This window comes from Mus caroli, unplaced genomic scaffold, assembly GCF_978045245.1.
Source record: "Mus caroli unplaced genomic scaffold, Mus_caroli_1 scaffold_9, whole genome shotgun sequence".
Classification (NCBI taxonomy): Eukaryota; Metazoa; Chordata; class Mammalia; order Rodentia; family Muridae; genus Mus; species Mus caroli.
The window spans coordinates 18,574,399-18,593,160 of NW_028227264.1; the positions used below are offsets into that span (position 1 = coordinate 18,574,399).

General features: G+C 42.6%; 1 protein-coding gene across 2 annotated transcripts in view; it reads left to right on the plus strand.

Annotated features, from left to right (window-relative positions):
* Hbs1l (HBS1 like translational GTPase) overlaps window positions 1–18,762 on the plus strand; it is a 72,312-nt gene that overhangs the window by 25,463 nt on the left and 28,087 nt on the right. For both annotated transcript variants that reach the window (XM_085842678.1, XM_021173802.3), the window contains exon 5: window positions 14,916–15,024. In XM_085842678.1, the coding sequence (XP_085698804.1) occupies window positions 14,916–15,024 (109 nt within the window). The remainder of the gene's footprint in view (window positions 1–14,915; window positions 15,025–18,762) is intronic.

An 18,762-nucleotide genomic window follows, 5' to 3' on the forward strand; every position in this document is an offset into this window, starting at 1 on the left:
TTCCAAAAACTTGAAATCTGGTCCCAGCGATTCTGTCTTGTCTGTTCCCTTCTCATTAGTGGGTGCTGAATGATGGATTTGAGGGAATCGTTCAGACCAGAGTGCAGCTGTACTGTTGAAGGAAGTGGTCTAGTCTCTAGTCTCAAAGTCTCAGTGTACATCTGATAACTAGAATTTTAATGTTCGGTTAGATTCAGTGAAGTGATTTATTTGAAGTTTTTCTTTTGAAAATCAACATTTCTTGAAATTTTGAACATGTTAACATGTGTGAATGTATTTGGACTTTATGGTATATTGAATGCACTTATAGGAACATGGACTCTCCTGGAAACCCTAGTCCACATTCCAGCAAGGGTCTCAGGGGTGGAACTCAGGCCTCCATGCTTAGCAACAGGTGCCTTTTATGGCAAAGTCATTTTTAATTTAAAACAAAAATGTTGATAATAGTGTCTTCTCCTCCCTACTCTATCTACCCCTTCTCTCTCTGTCTCCATACTGCCCCCTCAACCCCCCAATGCTGGCAGCAAATCCAGGGTTCTCACCCATGCTTGACAACAGGTCTAGGTTAAAATCCCTCTGATACTACAGGCTTGTATTTAAAAGCTGTCCCTTGTAAATCTTGCATTTTAGTTATGGGTTATGGGCTTCCTGGTTTTTCAGTTCAGTTTAGTAAGATCTTCCCATAGATAACGGTTTTTATTTGTTTAGTACTTTGTAGTGATAGTGTATGTTCAGGTATTTTGCAATCATGTTGGAGATTAATGTCTGTGGCAGGGAAAGAGAGTCCTAGTAGGCTAAGTAGTTATTTTTACAATTAAAACTCTAGGGGAACAAACCTTAAAACGTCATCTGAATGGGTTTCTTTCTTGGGTGAATTTGCTTATACCTGTAATGAGCCTGAAAGCACGCACTGAGTGGTAGGTGCTTAGACTGGCAAAGGGTGTTAGACCAGCCTGTGCATTAGCTTCTCTGAGCCCCACTTCTCTGTGTGTCGAGGGGGATTTACCCCAGGTGACAGATGCAGTGGTTCTCAATTATTATTTTCTTTCCTTAGAGAAAGGTGCCGGTCAGAGTCAGTTTCTCCTGGTGAGAACAGTCTTCAGAGGGGGGCGGAGCAGAGGTGCAGTGTTTTCCTTCTGTCTGTCTGTCTGTCTGTCTTCTGTGTATGGGTTTGTGTGTGAAGTGTGTGTGCATGTGTGTCTGTGTGAGGTGTTTGTGTGTATGAGATGCAAGTATATATATGTGCACGTGTGTAAAGTGTGTGTATGAGGGGTGTGTATGTCTGGGTGTCTTACGTGAGGTGTGTGTATATAAGTGTGTGTGTGTGTGTGTGTGTGTAGGTGTGTGTACCTGTGTCTGTGAGGTGTGTATGTCTCTTTGAGTGTATCTGTGAAGTGTGAATGTCTATGTATCTGTGTGTTTGTGTGTGAGATTTGTGTGTATGCCCAAGTGTGTCTGTGTGAGATGGGTATGTGTGTATGTCTGTGTGAGGGGTGTGTATCTGTGAGTGTGTGATATCCATGTGCATGTGTCTGTGTGAGAATGTATATGTATGTGATATTTACATGCATGTGTCTGTGTGTGTGCTTGATCTGTGTGCATGGTGTATGTGCATGTGTGTGTGCAGGTGTCCTCTCTGTGTGGGCATAGGTGGAGGTCGACATTCAAGTTGCCTTCCTCAATTGCTTTTCCTCCTTGCCTTTTGAGAGGGATCTCTCGATGAGCCTAGGGTTGCTCTTCACTGGCTGGTCAGTGCTTCCCTGGGGTTAAAACCACAGTTATCCATACCTGGCTTTTACATGGGTGCTTAGGATCCAGAATTGGGTCCTCATGCTTGCAGTTATCCAGTCCATCTGCATCTCCTAATGTGAGAACCACTAGGTTAGAGTGTGTGGTTCATTCCATATACAAAATTATACAGTTATGCAGTAAACACTTGAATGCCTAGGATATTTCATTCACTGGACTGTATATTGTGTAGGGTATTTTTGTTACAAAAATAACTGGAACTAGAATAGACCAGTTTGAAAAATAAGACACATTCTATATTTTAAATTTGTGCTATAGTACATATAGCCAACTCATAAGTTAGATAGCTTTTGCTTTTACCCGTGGTCTAAAATTGACAGATCTCACTGGAATGTATAGCTTGGATCTGATGCCTTTCCAACCTCCTAAAAATCAGCATGAGCAGAAGAGCTCACTACGTCTGCCTCCACAAGTGCTGGATTTAAAGGCACGCACCCCACTGCCCGGCACCACCCTGCCTGGCAGGATTGACTTCAGCCTTGCCTTTTCAGAAGTTTCTCAGACAGTAATCCATGATCTGCCTCACTAGACTCACAGCATCAGATGTGGGCAACATGTTAGCATTTCCTAGAGGTGCATGACTCAGGGTTTTAGTTTAGAATGACCCTGATTCAGTTTTCTTGGGAAAACATGTCTGTCATTTTGAGGAGGTGCAATCAGGACACAGTGGGATCAAAGAGAAGATGCCTTGGGAAATCCTGGAGAAAATGAGTAAAGGCCAGCCTTAGTCACCTGCACGATCTTGAGTAGTTACCTAATATTTGTCTATAAAACGTTGGGCTTGACCACGTCAAAGTTCCTAATATGTGGAGCTTGGTTCCATTTTAACCTCAGTTGATCTGCAAGGAGAGTGGGTACATATTCTACTGAGCACTCTTTACTTGGCTGCTTCCTTGCACTTCACCTTGTGTAAGCTGTATGGGTCTTAGTGACTTCAGTTGATTAATGGCTTGTGTACACATTCTGCTCTGTAGCCTTATAGTCTGGTGTTTTATATGGAGTCTCAGCCCATCACCCCACGCATCTGTCTTCATTACCTGCATGTTGATTGGTCGTCACCATAGTCTATTGATTCCTGTATCTGATCAGAGTTTCAGCAGTCACAGGTTCCTGTTTTCATGGTTTTCCCTTCGCAACACTCAGTTCACTCGTTATTATTTTTCTTTTCTTGAGTTCATCTGACATTTATTTTCCTCCCTTTATTCTTGGAGAAGCTGGTGCCATGATTAACTTTTTTTTTATTGGATATTTTATTTATTTACATTTCAAATGTTATCTCCTTTCCCAATTCTCCCCTCACCCCCTATTGCTTTCCCCCTCCTCCTGCTACTATGAGGGTGTGCCCCCACCCACCCACTCGAATTCCCCTACACACTGGAGCATCGAGCCTTCACAGGACCAAGGGCCTCTTCTCCCACTGATGCCTGGCAAGGCCATCCTCTGCCATATATACAGCTGGAGCCTTGGGTCCCTCCATGTATACTCTTTAGTTGGTGGTTTAGTCCCTGGGAGTTCTGGGGGATCTGGTTGGTTGATATTGTTGTTCTTCCTAGGGGTTGGGTTACAAGCCCCTTCAGCTCTTGCAGTCCTTTTTCTAACTCCACCATTGGGGACCCCATGATCAGTTCAATAGATGACTGTGAGCATCCACCTCTGTATTTTTCAGGCTCTGGCAGGGCCTCTCAGGTGACAGCTCTATCAGGCTCCTGTCTAGCATGCACTTATTGGCATCCACTATAGTGTCTGGGTTCGGTGGCTGTATATGGGATGAATCCCCAGGAGGGGCAGTTTCTGGATGGCCTTTCCTTCAGTCTCACTCCACCTTTGTCTCCATATTTGTTCCCATGAATATTTTGTTCCCCTTCTAAGAAAGACGGAAGCACCCACACTTCGGTCTTTCTTCTTCTTGAGCTTCATGTGATCTGTGAATTGTATCTTGGGTATTCCGAGCTTTGGAGCTGATATCCACTTATCAGGGAGTGCATACCATGTATGTCCTTTTGTGGTTGGGCTACTTCACTCAGGATGATATTTTCTAGTTCCATCTATTTGCCTAAGAATTTCATGAATTCATCATTTTTAATAGCTGAGCAGTACTCCATTGTGTAAATGTACCACATTTTCTGTATCCATTTCTCTGTTGAAGGACATCTGGGTTCTTTCCAGCTTCTGGCTATTATAAATAAGGCTGCTATGAACATAGTGGAGCATGTATCCTTGTTATTTATATGTTGCAGCATCTTTTGGCTATATTCCCAGGAGTGGTATAGCTGGGTCCTCAGGTAGTACTATGTCTAGTTTTCCGATGAACTCTGACTGATTTTCAGAGTGGTTGTACCAGCTTGCAATTCCACCAGCAGTGGAGGGGTGTTCCTCTTTCTCTACATCCTTGCCAGCATCTGCTGTCACCTGAATTTTTGGTCTTGGCTATTCTGACTGGAGTGAGGTGGAATCTCAGGGTTGTTTGATTTGCATTTCCCTGATGACTAAGGATGTTGAACATTTCTTTAGGTGTTTTTCGACCATTTGCGTTTCCTCAGTTGAGAATTCTTTGTTTAGCTCTGTACCACATTTCTCAATAGGGTTATTTGATTGACCACATGATCATCTCACCCATGTTCTAATAGTGCATCTGGTTAGTCTTAGCGGCCACTGAAGTTCCTGTTTTCCTGCATGCCACAGTGCTCCCCCATCTCTCAGAACTCTCTTAACCATGCTACTTCTTTCCATCTTATCTTAGTGTCAGACATATCCCTCAGAATGAATCTCTAAACTACTGCCCCTGCTTGTGTTCAGGGTGATGTCATAATTTGACTTGCAAAGCTCTGAAACACCAGTGTGCAAGTAGAGTCTCATGAGCAAAGCTCTTGGTGTTGTCGTCGTTTAGGTGGGGTTCCTTCATGGAGTGCTGTCATTATTACTGTTTTCCTCCTATCCTGACTTCCTTTAATGTTATGATCAGGGTCTATTTTGATCTGTTTTTATCCAGTTCCTACCACAGTGCCACACAGTTGGAGCTTTGCTTCTTTCTGTCATGAGTGACTTATTGCCAGAGTGTCTGTAATCCTGGTTGATTAGAACTCCACAGAGACTGTGTCCTTTCTGTTGGTAGTCACTTGTTAAGGCACTGCATGTATCTGGATTCGTTCAGTTCATCAGAAATGCCCACTATATAGACTACAATAAAAAAAAAATAAATTTACTGAGAAGAAAACTAGGCACAGAGATAACCTCCGTGAGACTGGTTGGAGTCCTTGACATGGGGTATACTATTGGTATTCTGACAGGGTAGCAAAGGTGCATGCAGATTTATATGTACTGGGTTCTATTCTTTGTCACCTAGGGGAGACAGTTTTGTAGTTTTTACTTCACAGGAATAGCAAATCTCAATTGAGTGTAGAAGTTGGCTTCCTATTCATGAATCTTGAAATAATAATAATAAATCTATAGTTTTCATGAAGGTTAGGACATTTGTATAGAACATCAACATGGTATTTCTATTGCTCCGTATTTGAGGAATCAAATTGTTGATGGCAAAGGACCCCAGTCTGCAGACAGGAGTAGCAAGATAGAGATGGGGTTTTTAACGATACACTGGGGCCATATTGCAATGGCCTGTGTATAGTAAGAGTGGGTTTTTTGGGTTTTGTTTGTTTTATTTTTCCTTGTACGGAGACACTGAATATATTTTAGTGTGAACATGGGGGAAAAGACTCCGGTGACACAGGAAAGAGATGGTTTATTGAAAAGGGATAGAAGATAGGACACTATCAGACTCTGCAGACATCGGGTCCTCGGTCGTTGAGAAAGGAAGACACCAATCTGAATGGCGTTCATGAGAAGAAAAGTAAAGGAAGTGGTGTTAGTTGGGTAGAAAACACTTTGAAGAAAGGAATCAGCAGTAAATGTTTGAAGTTTCCTGGCTGACAGGTAGGGAAAGAGTGTTAGAGTCGCTGGCTTGACGGAAGTGGCTTTATATAATATCTGTGCTGTGCACTTAATTCCTCTGCTAAGACTCTCAACAGCTGGGGTTCTCTACTGAAGGAATCCTGTTCCACTGTCTGGAGAGATCTGGGCAGTGTTGTCAAGTATCTGATAATGCTGAGGACAGTCTCTTCACAGCAGCAAATGATCACATTCAGGATCAGTAACACAGAGGAAGCCTACTTTTTGAGAATTTGATGAATCCAGAATAGATTTTACGCTGAAATACTTCTCTGTAAGAGGAAACACGCTCAAAGGAATCACCCTTGCATTTGCCTCTGCCTTCATTCCTTTAGCAGAATATCAGAAAGAGCTGTCAGGAAACGACCGGCTGACTGTACATGTCTATTTCTATGTGCTCACTTCTTATTGGCTTATTTAAATGTGTAACAGACATATAAATTCATCCCTCCTGGCTGGAGTAGTGCTGATTCTCTAATTTATTGAGCTACTCTAATGACATTCCCTGATTTAAATATTCTCTGGGTATTGTATAGAAAGTCTCGAGTGATAGCTGTAAGTTCAGGTTTCCTGTCGTTTCTGATTTATACATGTTACTGCTCATTCTCTCAGACTGACCATAATTCTTAAGCAAATAGAACTGGGTTCTAGAGAAGGTAAATGCACTTTGAGTTCCTATCGTGTGGCTCGGCTCATGTTTGTTCTGATACTCTTGATCCTATCATTGTAGTTATGTAAGAACTCAGGAAGCTAAATGGACATAGAAGTGTCCAAATTAAATACTATAGTTGATGATCTTGATTGAGAACAAACTTCAGTGATTATTTTCAAATTACAGTTATTCTAAAATACTACTCAATGATAATCTGTCTTTATAATGAAAGTTGATTTTTTAGCTTTGTTTGGGATTTTGCTTTTTGTGTTCTTGCAAATACGTGCATTTCAGCTTCATCCCCAAGCAGATACTCATTTTGTGGATGTGACAAGGGCTGTGCCCAATATAGTTTCTGGTAGTATACTCTTAGATTTCTTTTCACATGAGACTTGTTTAAATTGATAGCCACAGTGAGGAAACTATGTATCTATGGAGTACAAGTGAGATCCTAAGGCAGAAACTTGAGAATTCCTTTATAATGGTGTAGAGAAAGTATAGGAATTAGACAGTGTTGACACATGGGTTTTCATGGGTAATTCACAATTATCACTTGTGGTTTCTTTTGCTTTTCTCTTACCTTGTCTTAATTTGACCGTCCCATTTCTACACAGTTTTTAGTAATTTCTAAGAATATTGAATGTTACCTATTTTACTGTATCTTTAGTAAATGGAAAAGCTCTCTGTGAGTGTGTATGTGTTATGGGGGAGGGAGACAAAGACCAGATGCATAAACATATTTCTTAAAAGTTTATTGATTCATGCGGGCTGGAGAGAAAGATCAGAGGTTAGGGGCACTGTCTGCTCTTCCAGAGGTCCTGAGCTCGATTCCCAGCAACCACATGGTGGCTCACAACCATCTGTAATGAGATCTGGTGGCCTCTTCTGGCAGTCAGACATACATCCAGGCCGAATTCTGTATACATAATAAATAAATCTTTTTTGGGAAGTTTATTGGTTTGTTAGAGTTTTAGTTCTGTTAGTTCTGTTTGGGGCCAGATTAAAAGTGAAGCCTTGTATACTCAGGCCCAGGCTTCTCACATTCTTATAGTTGTGTCTCAGAGTGGCTTATATGTTTTTGAGAAGAATCACCATTAAATCCAACAGGAGTCTGTAACACTCACATGACGCCACAATGCTCTCTTTGCATCCTTTACAAAAGTACACAGTGAGAGAGTCTTTGGTTAAGTCCAGCATTGTAGCTAACAAGGAAGCAGGCAGTTCTGGGGGAAGCATCAGTCAAAGGGTGACTACAAGGGACAGGAGGGGCTGTTTTCTAAGAATGCTTTATTGCAGATGGAACTGTAGCATGAAGAAGGTGAGCTGGGTAGGCATGCAGGTGATTGGTTTAGGCTGTAGAGCCTGTTATTACAGTGAAATCGTTTAACTTGTATGTCCTGTGTATCTATAAAATGGAAAAGCCAGGTTTGATGAAGTGGATAACTTAGTTTTAATGAAGGATGGACCACGTATGCAGTTCTTCCCATTCTACTGGGGACTCAGGGCTAATCATTAACTATGCATCTTTAGAATGCACACCTTGGATGGCCCTGGATTGGAGGCTGGGTGAGCACGGCTCTTGATACTCTAAGAATGAATGGCATGTTTGAATTTGACCTCATAGTGGTCTGTCGGAAGTGGTCTATACATAGATCCACTGAGCTGGGAACCATTTATTTCACCTCATTGTGTGAGTGGAAACGTGACACACTTCATTTACCAGATTGCTAAGGAGAAGGGCCAGCTGGAAGCTATGTCACAGGAAGGGTTAATTCCCCACTGGTGCAAACCTGTGACTGCCTAGAAGAATTTGAGAGGAGAGTTATAAAGGGGCAGGGTATCAGCTAGTTAACAGAAGGGCAGGACTGGGGCACAGAGGCCTGTTCTCTACCCAGTACCCCTTTGCTGCTGCACTGTGAGATGTACTGCAAATAAATTTATTGCACACAGTGAAGGGATTTCCACTTACTTGGGAAGGATATGATATTCTCTCCCTCTCCCCTTCCCCCCTCCTCTGTGTGTGTGTGTGTGTGTGTGTGTATGTGTGTATGTGTGTGTTTGCTTATTTGAATGCTTATATGTATCTGTGACTGAGTTGTTGGTGTATTTCTGACCTCGGTAGGGTGTGTTTCCCATCCAGCCCGGTGCTAATGATGAGAATGACTTTATACAGTGTGAACTCTTGGAAGTAGCAAAATCGTGTGTGTGTGTTTGTATTTTGAAGTTAGGAGTGACCTGTGGTTTTGTTAGTGTTCTTAAGGATCATCTGTCTTAGAAGACAGGAAGGCTAGTGCTGTGCTTTCAGTGGTAGTTTTACCTACAATACTGGCATTCTTGTGTTTATTTTCGATTAACCAAAGAATTGAAACGTTGCATCTTGAGTCTTATAGTAAACACACACCATAGTAATATTTGCTGCATCCCTAAAAATAGTGCAAGATCATCACATTGACTTCTCTATGCTTACAAGTAAAAATTACATTATTTCAATGTAGTAAATATGTAAGAATCAATGTTTTTCATGAAACTGGAAGGTACTAAAAATGAACTTAAAGGGAAGTTAGAGTTAGTCTTGTGGGCCTCGGAGTGGGACTTTCATCCTGTACCTTTTCTTATTCTTAGAAGTTCAAGTCCACCTTGTCTCCTTTGGTTTTACCCAGTCAGGTGTCTCCTCCCTCTTTATGTATCATCACCATCATCACTACCACAGTCACCCTCAACAGCTGCAGGAGCATCACCACCATCACCAGCAGCAGGAGCAGCATCAGTACAACCACAGTCACTATCATCATCACCGTCATGGTGCACCAAGCATCTCCTGCCTTCCCTCCCTCTTCACTCTGGGAACTCTAGACCTTGCTTTTCTCATAAAAGCCAACCCCTCCATAGTGCTGCCCCAGTCTTTCCTGGGACGTATCCACTTCATTCTCAGCCTCAGGACCTAGGAAACCAGCCCTTCCTTTCCTGCTTGCCCAGCCTCATTGTGGCTGGAACTCTCCTGTGTCTGCTCCGTGGTGGTTTCCTTTTGCTTGTGTCAGGCCTCTGCTGATTCTTGTGCAGGCGTCTGCTTTACAACCTCACAGCTCCTTTTCTTGCTCATTAAAGACTCTGGCCGTTGGCTATCAGTTGTCTCCTGCCTCCTGAGGTCCTGATGATCATGCCATACAATGGTGCACACCAATCCAGGATTTTCATCTGGCTTCATTTGCAGTGATACCCACTTAGTCACTCAGTCGAATTTCCTTCCCCTCATAATGACTAGTTCACATCTATTTTGACTCCCATTGCCTCCATGGCCTTTTCTTGACCCGAGGACCGTTCTCTTCATTTGGTATTCTCCATTTCTCATGTGTCCAGCTTAGAGGCCCTGGTCTACAAACAGTTCAGTTTTTTAGAGGGTCATATCTTAAGGTTTTACTTTGTCCTGGTACTTACTGGGTAGAACCTTGATCTTGCATGCAGCAGTCAGTGTCTTTTCTGCTAATGTCTCATTAATAACCACAAAGTGTAAAAAGGGTCTAATACCCCCTAATTTTTTGTTGTTTTTAAATGTTTTTAATTGGAATAGAATCACATCAGCTTCCCCATGCCCCTTGCTCCAGCCTCTCCCTTGAACTATTTTCATGTGCCCCTGCGTGAAAGCTTCTTTCTCTTTGCTGTTGTGTGTATGTAGTTTCTAGGCCAGCTACTTTGTACTGAACAGCCAAAAGGAGGTTCATCCTGGGAGAGGCTAACTCTTCTCTCCGCAGGCGTGGGTGCTTGTAAAGAGGTGTTTAGGTGTTGGACCCTGAGAGAGTTCCATCCTTTCACATTAATATACCAGTTGATATTGCCATTGTTATGGTGTTGTTCATGCGGCCTTCTTAGGAGAAGCTGTTTCACAGTAGATTTCCTGGTATTCAGATCTTAGTCTTTTCTGTCCTCCTCCACAGTGTTCTCTGTGCCGTAGGATGCACTATGCACCATAGGATGCAGGAGCTGTGATGTCCATGTATCTGCTGCTGCTGGGCTCCCCATGATCTATTGATCTCTGCTTTGTGTCCAGTAGTGGTTTCCATGTTCTGTAAAAAGATGCTTCTGTGTTGAGGGATGGTAGCCACGTTTACCCTGTGGGTATAAGGATAAGATTTAGAGTGTAGTAAGGAAGGAATTAAGCTAGTGTAGTAAAATGGTAGTAATAGAGTTATAGAGTGACCTCATGAGCCGTGGGGAGCTGACTAGGTCCAGACATGATTTCTTTCTTGTTGAGTGGGCTTTAATGCTGGTAGTTGTCCACAGGGATTGAAGCTGGGTAGGACTGTGTAGTTGCTATCTCTGCCCTTTGGCAGCTTGCATAGGATCTCCTGGAACCATGGAAGCCAGGTCACAGGATAGAGGCTTTCGGGTCAGATGACTGTCAACTGAGCCTGTGTCCACAGTGTGTGTTGTCTTCAGCAAGAGAGCCACCCCAAATCCCTGAGAAACAACCAAGAGCCACATCTATAATCTATATTATCTCGGAGTCACTTGGATTACCCTGACCAACCTTTTCAAAGGAGCTAGTTTATGCTTGGTACTAGTGCTTTTGTTAGTCTATGGTTTTTAAGGGGAGCATCGTTTAAGTGGGTTCACTGTGTTTAAGGTGTGTGTGTGTACATGTACAAGTATAATGTTAGGTAGACATAAAAGTTACTCCATGGCTTTGTGGTTGACTATTCCTCTTCTCTCTCTTACTGACCTTGCATCCTCTCCCTGCTACTGTTTCCTACCTCTTGTCACCTGTGCCTGCTGCCCCTGCCCCCGCCTCTGTGGTCCTTTAGACTTGATTGGTTTTTAGGATTGTTGTATACTCCATGTTATATACTGGCATTTGAGGATATGGAGCTAAAAGTCTTCTAACAATCGAATGAGGAAAAAATCTTCACCGGACTCTGAAAGAGGATTAATATCCAGAATGTACAAAGAATTAAAAAAAGATTTAAAGGAAACAAATGATCCAATTTAAAAATGGGTTCGGAATCTAAACAGAGATCTTGATAGAGAAAATAAAAATGACTAGTAATTACCTAAAGCATGTAAATGCAGATTAAAACAGTTGTGAGGCTCCGTCTCATCCCAGTCAGAATAGCTAAGATGAACAGACGGCTGGGCAGCACCTGCTGGGAGGTTGTGGAGAAAGAGGACCCTAGCTCTTCATTATTGGGAATGCAGATTGGTGCAGTCGCTCTATGAATCAGTCTGGAGAATCTTCAACCAGGTGATCCAGCCACACCACTCTTGGCACACACCCACAGGATTCAGCATGCACTCCTCAGACCCTTGCTCAGCAGGGCTCATAGCTGCCCTCTTCACAGTAGCCAGGAAATAGAGACAGCTACATGTCCTTCAGCAGGCAGACAGTGAAAATGTCTAACATATTCACAATGGAATACTCTATGGCTGTTAAAAAAATCATGGCATTTGCAGGTAAATGGATGGATCTAGAAAGATTCTACCCAGTGAGGTAAGGCAGACGCAGAACGGCAGATGCTGCACGGGGTTCTGAGCACCTGGTTCTGAGCACCGGCTGTGTGTTTCTTTTGTTTTTTGAAACAGGATCCCTGCATAGCTTGGCTGTTCTGGAGCTCACTGCGTAGACCAGACTAGCCTCAAATTCAGAGCTCCTCCTGCCTCTGCTGTGATTAAAATTGTGTGCCACCATGCCCAGCTACATTTCTGTTTATGTGTAACACTATTCTTCTGTTATTAAAAATTCTTCCTAAGTCTCAGTTTTTTCCAGTCTTACCAGGAAAGTAACTATTATATTAAAACAACAAACAAACAAGGAAGTTATCCATGAGAAAGTCTCATCATTTAGTTCCCAGACATCCATGTCTGCCTTCTGCCTTCCCTTTCAGCCCCACCTTGGTGTCGGCTGTGCTTTGGACCCTGATCTTCCTGCGTTCTTAACCGTGTGAGTGTTGGCAGCATGCACAGCAAGCCTTTCCAGTGGGGTCCTGGACACTTCCCCTTCCTGCTGTGCAGTGTTAGTCACTGTGTACTTGTAGTCCTCATCAGAATATCAGAAACACGCGGGTTCACAGAAGCAGTGCAGGCACACAGTGTGCGGTGAATGCACACAGCGTGGGTCTGCCGGCCTGCTGGTTGAGTAACAGACAGACTCTGTACTCAAGCTCATTGCTCCTCCCACCCTGGAGTGTCTGAAATAAAGGCTGTCCATAGCCTCATGTTAGTTCATGCCAGATTTTGCTTCCAGTTGAATTACTAAGACTTGAAAGATGTCAGGAATGGTGACTTACCAGTCACAGATGAAAAAATAGGGGTGTATGTCTCTGCTTTCTTACATGCCTTCTGCTGTTCCGTTTATTCTGGCTTTTACTTTCTTTCTTTTAAAATGCTCTTGTAAGCGACTAGTGACCTTTATCTAAAGCCACGTTGTTCTGAGTTTTCAGCATCTTATCACCTGATCGTCAGCAGCCTTGAGTCCTGGGGTGCTGTAGGCCCTCTGTTCCCTTTCTTGGTGTCACCTCTCCCTGGCTCTCCAGCTTCTGTGTACTTAAATGGAAAGTACTTTCAGGACTTTGTAATGGGACCACCCTGGCTTGTTCCTTTGTCTCTCTCTTCAGATTTCTAATGCTCTTCTATCGCAGGGCTTTAGAGGCCCCACTTGGGTTCTAATAATAAAGATGTGGAGCCGTCTGTATGGTATAAGACTGTTGGCCTGTTTGCTGGGCAGTCTCTCTACTAGCCCACCTGACGAGAGAGAGCTGCTTAAGTCTCCACCCGTGTCTCTCCACACGGTGCTCCCTGCCTTTCTCATGCTCTTGCTTCTGGCCTCCCTGCCCCTGTTGATGGCACTGCTGGTACTGCTGGTCCTAACCCGGCCTCTTCCACCAGCTCTTTATTCTGCAGAGCCTCGTCCTTACTCATCCAGTCTGAGCCAGTCAGCAACAGGGCAGTGCCTGGTCCACTCGATGTCTTGCCTTTTGGCCCGAATTGGCTACTTGCCAATTCAGAGAATCTTCTTTTGGGCCGGTGAGGAAGGATAAGCATTCTCATATAGAAAGCAAGTAATAGGCCTAAGAAATGACAATACCAAATATCCTGCCAGCACAGCACCTAACAATTGAAAAGACAAAGGCACACCTATGTAGTCATTTGAGTCAATGTGTGTGCCTAGGGGGATAGGTTACCCCAACACTCTTACAGTCATGTGCTCATGAACCACAAAGCAGGCAGGCTACAGTTCATGCCTTGTCTGACTTTGGTGAAGTGCCTACTTGCCACTGGACGCTGTCGGGTGGGTGGGTGGTCAGGATTCTGAATATAGAATGTCATAGTTTTCTTTATCTTCAGACGGCTGTCTTCACGTGTTGTTACTGTATCTTCTCTCATTTCCCATGCTGGCCACGGCTCTAGAACAGGAGGAGGGCTGGTGTCTGGCCCCAGTGGTCCTGTGTGTTTGACCTCTTTGGCTTCACATGGTGCACTTTCTGCACTCGGAACAGCTTTCTCCTACAGCCGGCTCAGTGACCAGACTGCCTTCTGGAGTGTGCTTTGGTTATGCTGTAGGCTCCTATTCTTGATTGACTGGTGGATTGATTGATTGATTGATTGATTGATTGTCATGGAGCTCTAACTCCCACGTGTCTAGGGAGGCTCTAATTCATGTGTGCCGCCGTCACATCTTACACATATATGAACTCCTCCTAGCAGTAACAACAGTTTATATTTTAAAACGTGTTTTCTGTTCCCTGACTGAACTCTCTGAGCACATCATCTTGGTCACCGTTGCATCTCAAGCAATCCTGGCCTACAGTGAGCACATAGTAAGCGTTTTCATGAGTCTGTGCATTAATTTATCTTTCCTGATTGACATGGCACTCTCTATAGGTGTGTTTACTAGTAGTGTAACATGTAGCTTCCATGTTTTTGTGAATCCATTCCTTTTGGCACTCCTTGAAAATTAATTTTTAAAACTAGAGAGTTATGTATGAGGAGTCAAATGTGCACACTCATACTCTGGCTCATAGCTTATCTTTCATGCTTTTAATTTTTCTATATTGTCCTCATTTCCTGTATTTATGGGTATCATAGACCTCACAGTATCTAATGCTCTATGCAAGTAAAACACAGGAAATGTTCCAGAGAATTTCAGCAGATTTTCATCTTGTTCATCAGTTGATAAATCAAAAATAGTTTAGCCATCTGCTAACTGACCAGACAGTTTTAGTATTGTGAAAGGGTGTGGTCACAGAGGTAGGTAGAGGATCTAGGTAGAATGTTAGAATAAGGCTCAGAGCAGAAACCACCTTGTTTCTTAATACTGAAACTTAACAGTCAGCTCAAAATTTGAAAGCGATCTGGTGGGGTTGAACATGGGTGTCCAGACGGCGGGGATTTCCCAGCATGGGCCTCACTCTTTCTCTCACTGCGTGAAGTCTGTGTCAGTCAATCACAGTCTCTAATTTATAATATGCCATATGTTTCTGGAAATTAATTGTCCTTTTATATTTTATTCCTTAATTAGGAAAATCAGTTATATCTCGGTCATCCCAGAGTGAATCTGAAATTGTGCCAAAAGTTGCTAAAATGACTGTATCCGGGAAGAAGCAGACCATGGGATTTGAAGTGCCTGGGTAAGACTTGCAAGCCCCTACCCCTTTTTAAAACTTCCATGGCCTCCTATGGGTTGATTAGAGCAGCCTGTTCAATTCTGCATAATAAAGCACTGGAATTCAGCTATCTCATGGACTTTGTGTAGAGTAAAGGACAGACAGGGCTGAGAAGTTGGTTTTGATTTTAGCCTTGTCTTTGAGTGACTCAATAGCTACAATACTGCTTTGTGGATGGAGAGATGGCTCAGTGGTTAGCCACACTCACAGGCTGCTTTTGCAGAGTACTAAGGTTCAAATCCCAGCATCTACATGGAGGCTCACAACCTTATGGAACTCTAGTTCTAGGAGATCTAGCGCCACCTTCTGCTCTTTGCAGGCATTACATACACTTGGAGCTCATAAATGTGCAAATACATTAAAGGAAAAAAAATAAAAAATAAAATAAAAATACTGTCTTGATGTTTTTGCAACTATGTGTTTGTGTGTTTGCATATTTGTGTGTGAAGATGTAATAAGTGTAAGAATGCGTGTGCTTGCAAATTTGTGTGTGTGTGGATGAAGTATGCGTATCTGTGTGTGTGTATGCATAAAGTTTGTGTATATGCACTCACCAATGTAAACATATGGCCAGAGATTAATGGATGCTTTCCTTGCTTGCTCTTCACCTATTTTTAAAGATTTTTTTTAACTTTGTGTAAATGTGCCTGTGTGTGTTATGTGCACGTGAATGCAGTACGTGTGGGGTTCAGAAGAGGAAGCTGGAGGAATCCCCCAGGCTGATGCTGGGAACTGAACGTAGGTCAGTCACTGTCTCACTGTGGAGACAGAAGGCGGCTGCTAGGGATCCTTGGGGTCTGTCTGTGTGCTTGCAACCCCAGCAGCCACCGTGCCCAGCTTTCCCATGGGTGCTGGCAGTCTGAACACAGAGCCTCACATTTGTACAGCAAGCGCTTTGTACACTGTAAGCTATGTCTTGTGCCCCTCTTTTAATTTTTATGCTGAATAAAATGGTTCCCTGTATCAATCACACATGCAATTAAAAACTCCTAGAGTTTGGGATATCTAAAAAAAACGACTGTCAACACTGATAATACTTGGTATTTTTAAATCAATCTTTAGAATTTTTCTAGTAGTTTTTAGTGGAGAAGGGAAGTGAATTACATGCATCTCAATTTAATATTTAGCCTCTTTAAAATCGGTCAGAATTTTTATTCTCTAAATACCACTTTCACTGGGCTTGTGGCATGAACCTGCTGTGATAGCACTTGGGAGGTGGAAGCCGGAGGACCAGGACTTCAGGGCCATCCTCAGCTACTTAGGGGTCTCAGACAGAGGTCTGTCTTATAAAAAAGAAAATAAATAAAGAGGGCTTTTTGTATGGTATGTATCCTTCATTTGCCAGAGCATAAAAGGAACAGACGTCAGCAAACACTAGCAAGGATGACTTATTTTTAGCCATGTGAAATTCAGTCTCAGGAACTTACTGTTGGCTCCTTTTATAAAAATCTGTGGAGATGGGAATATATGTCCCCTTGTTTAATGTTCAGTGTTTGGACTTAAAAGTAAGACTTTATTCACTTGATTTCAAATTGAGTGTGGTGATAAGTCAGGTCTAGGAGACAGAATTCCTCCAGTACAAATTAGGTAATGGGTGAAATAATCTTTGTCATGCGGCTTTAACCTAGTCAGATAATTTTAAGTTCTGGTTCAATTTTAAAAGTTTTCCTTTTCTCTCGTAAATAGAGTTGAATTAATACAAATACCCTTTTTAGCCTTGATGCGTTCAGTTGTATTTAATTCTTTTATGGAAGTCTCTTGTTTTGTTTGAGACAGGGTGTGGAACTCACTACATATACAAAGCTGGCCATGAATTCACAAAGATCCACCTGCCTCTTCCCTGAGTGCCAGGATTAAAGGTGTGCAGCACTATGTCCAGCTAGGGAGACATTTATTGAGCAAATAACTGAAACACACAACCCTTATTTTAAGGGTGCCACAGCCACAATCTGGAGAGTCTCCGGAGTCTTAGCAGCTTGCAGATAAGCTTTAAGTAATACATTGTATTGGAAATCTAAGCACAGCTTCTAATAGCACCTGGATACACAGTAACCACAGAAGATCATTTCCAAGGACAGCTTTCATAAAACCCAAACACTGGCCAGGAGATCACACAGTGCTAGATGCATCATGAAGATGGTGCTCATCACAGGACATCAGTTAAATACTTACTAATCAAAAGCCTTGGAAATATAGAGCATTTTAACATACATTTGCCAAGTAGGAAAGCTTTTCTTTCTTTCTTTTTTTTTTTTTTTTAAGTCTCTTGAGTCAACATTTTGACAGGGCCCAGTGGGAAAATTCATTATAGAGTACGAAATGTCCAAGAAAAGATTGAGATGGATTGGATACATTGTAGGATTCATAATCTGGATAAAGTCAGAAAAACCATAGAAACAAGGCAAGGCTCTCCCATTGATTTCAGTGGTGTGCGGTGAGTGGGAAGCACAGAGTAAATAGTTCTGCAACTGTGCTAAGCTCTCTGTTCACCTTTGCACAGTCCATAGCTTACCAGCAATAACTTGTTTCTTTTTGGTGCTTGAGACGGCATGTGCCATCATGTTCAAGCATGGGCTACCATGTCCTAGCTGTCTTTCTTAGACTATTCTAGTAGACTCGTATTTTCAAGTTTCATGTCTCAGCACTATGTCTAGACACGGGGGCCCCAGCCTTTGAGAGTGTTTGAACATTTGCTATATGTATACAAGGTAATCATAATATATAGTGTGTCATATATATTATAATGTATTCTAGTTCTTTTTTTAATTTTAGGCTTTTAGTCACAGTGTTTCAGATTAACAGGATCCTCTCAGATCAAATGGTTTGAAATATCACTTAACATACAGATAATTTATTAGAGTTTTGGTAGTCTGACAGCACACAATATATAATACTGAAGTTGGGCATTCTACACAGTTGCGATCCTAATACTCTAGAGGTTGTGGCAGGAGAGCCTAAGTTTTAGACCAGCTTTGGCTACATAATGAAACTGCCTTCAAAACATAAGCAGACAGACATGGACAGACAAATAACACTGGACAAATATTTCTTGAATAATGGAACATGAAAAACTAAAACGTATAGGTTGTTTAACCTAAGTTCAACTTTTTTTTGACTTTTTTTTTTGTTTTTTTTTGTTTTGTTTTGTTTGTTTTTTGAGACAGGGTTCCTCTGTATAGCCCTGGCTGTCCTAGAACTCACTTTGTAGACCAGGCTGGTCTTGAACTCAGAAATCCACTTGCCTCTGCCTCCCAAGTGCTGGGATTAAAGGCGTGCACCACCACACCCGGCCCTTTTTCTGACTTTTAAATGAGCAAATTACTTTTCGGATTAAGTCAAATATGAAGGCCAGACCTAGCAGGCAGACCCCAGCAACACCGGTGCTTTAGAGGCTAAGGCAGGTAGGTCACCATGAGTTCTAGGCAGGCTGACTATGTCCTGAGTGTCAGGTCAGCCTATGACTCAATACATTCTGTCTCATAAAGAGTCCAGACATATATAACAGAGAAAAGCATATAACAGTCATACTTTCTCAGAATGATAGACCCTAAACAATGGACCATGCGGATGGCCCAGGGAGACGGTAGCAGTGTTTGCTAGAAGCCTTGCTGCCTGTGATTCCCAGTAACCACCTGGTGGAAGAAGAGAACCACCAACACCTTTTAGCTGTTCTTTGACCTACACACACACGTGAAAACAAAA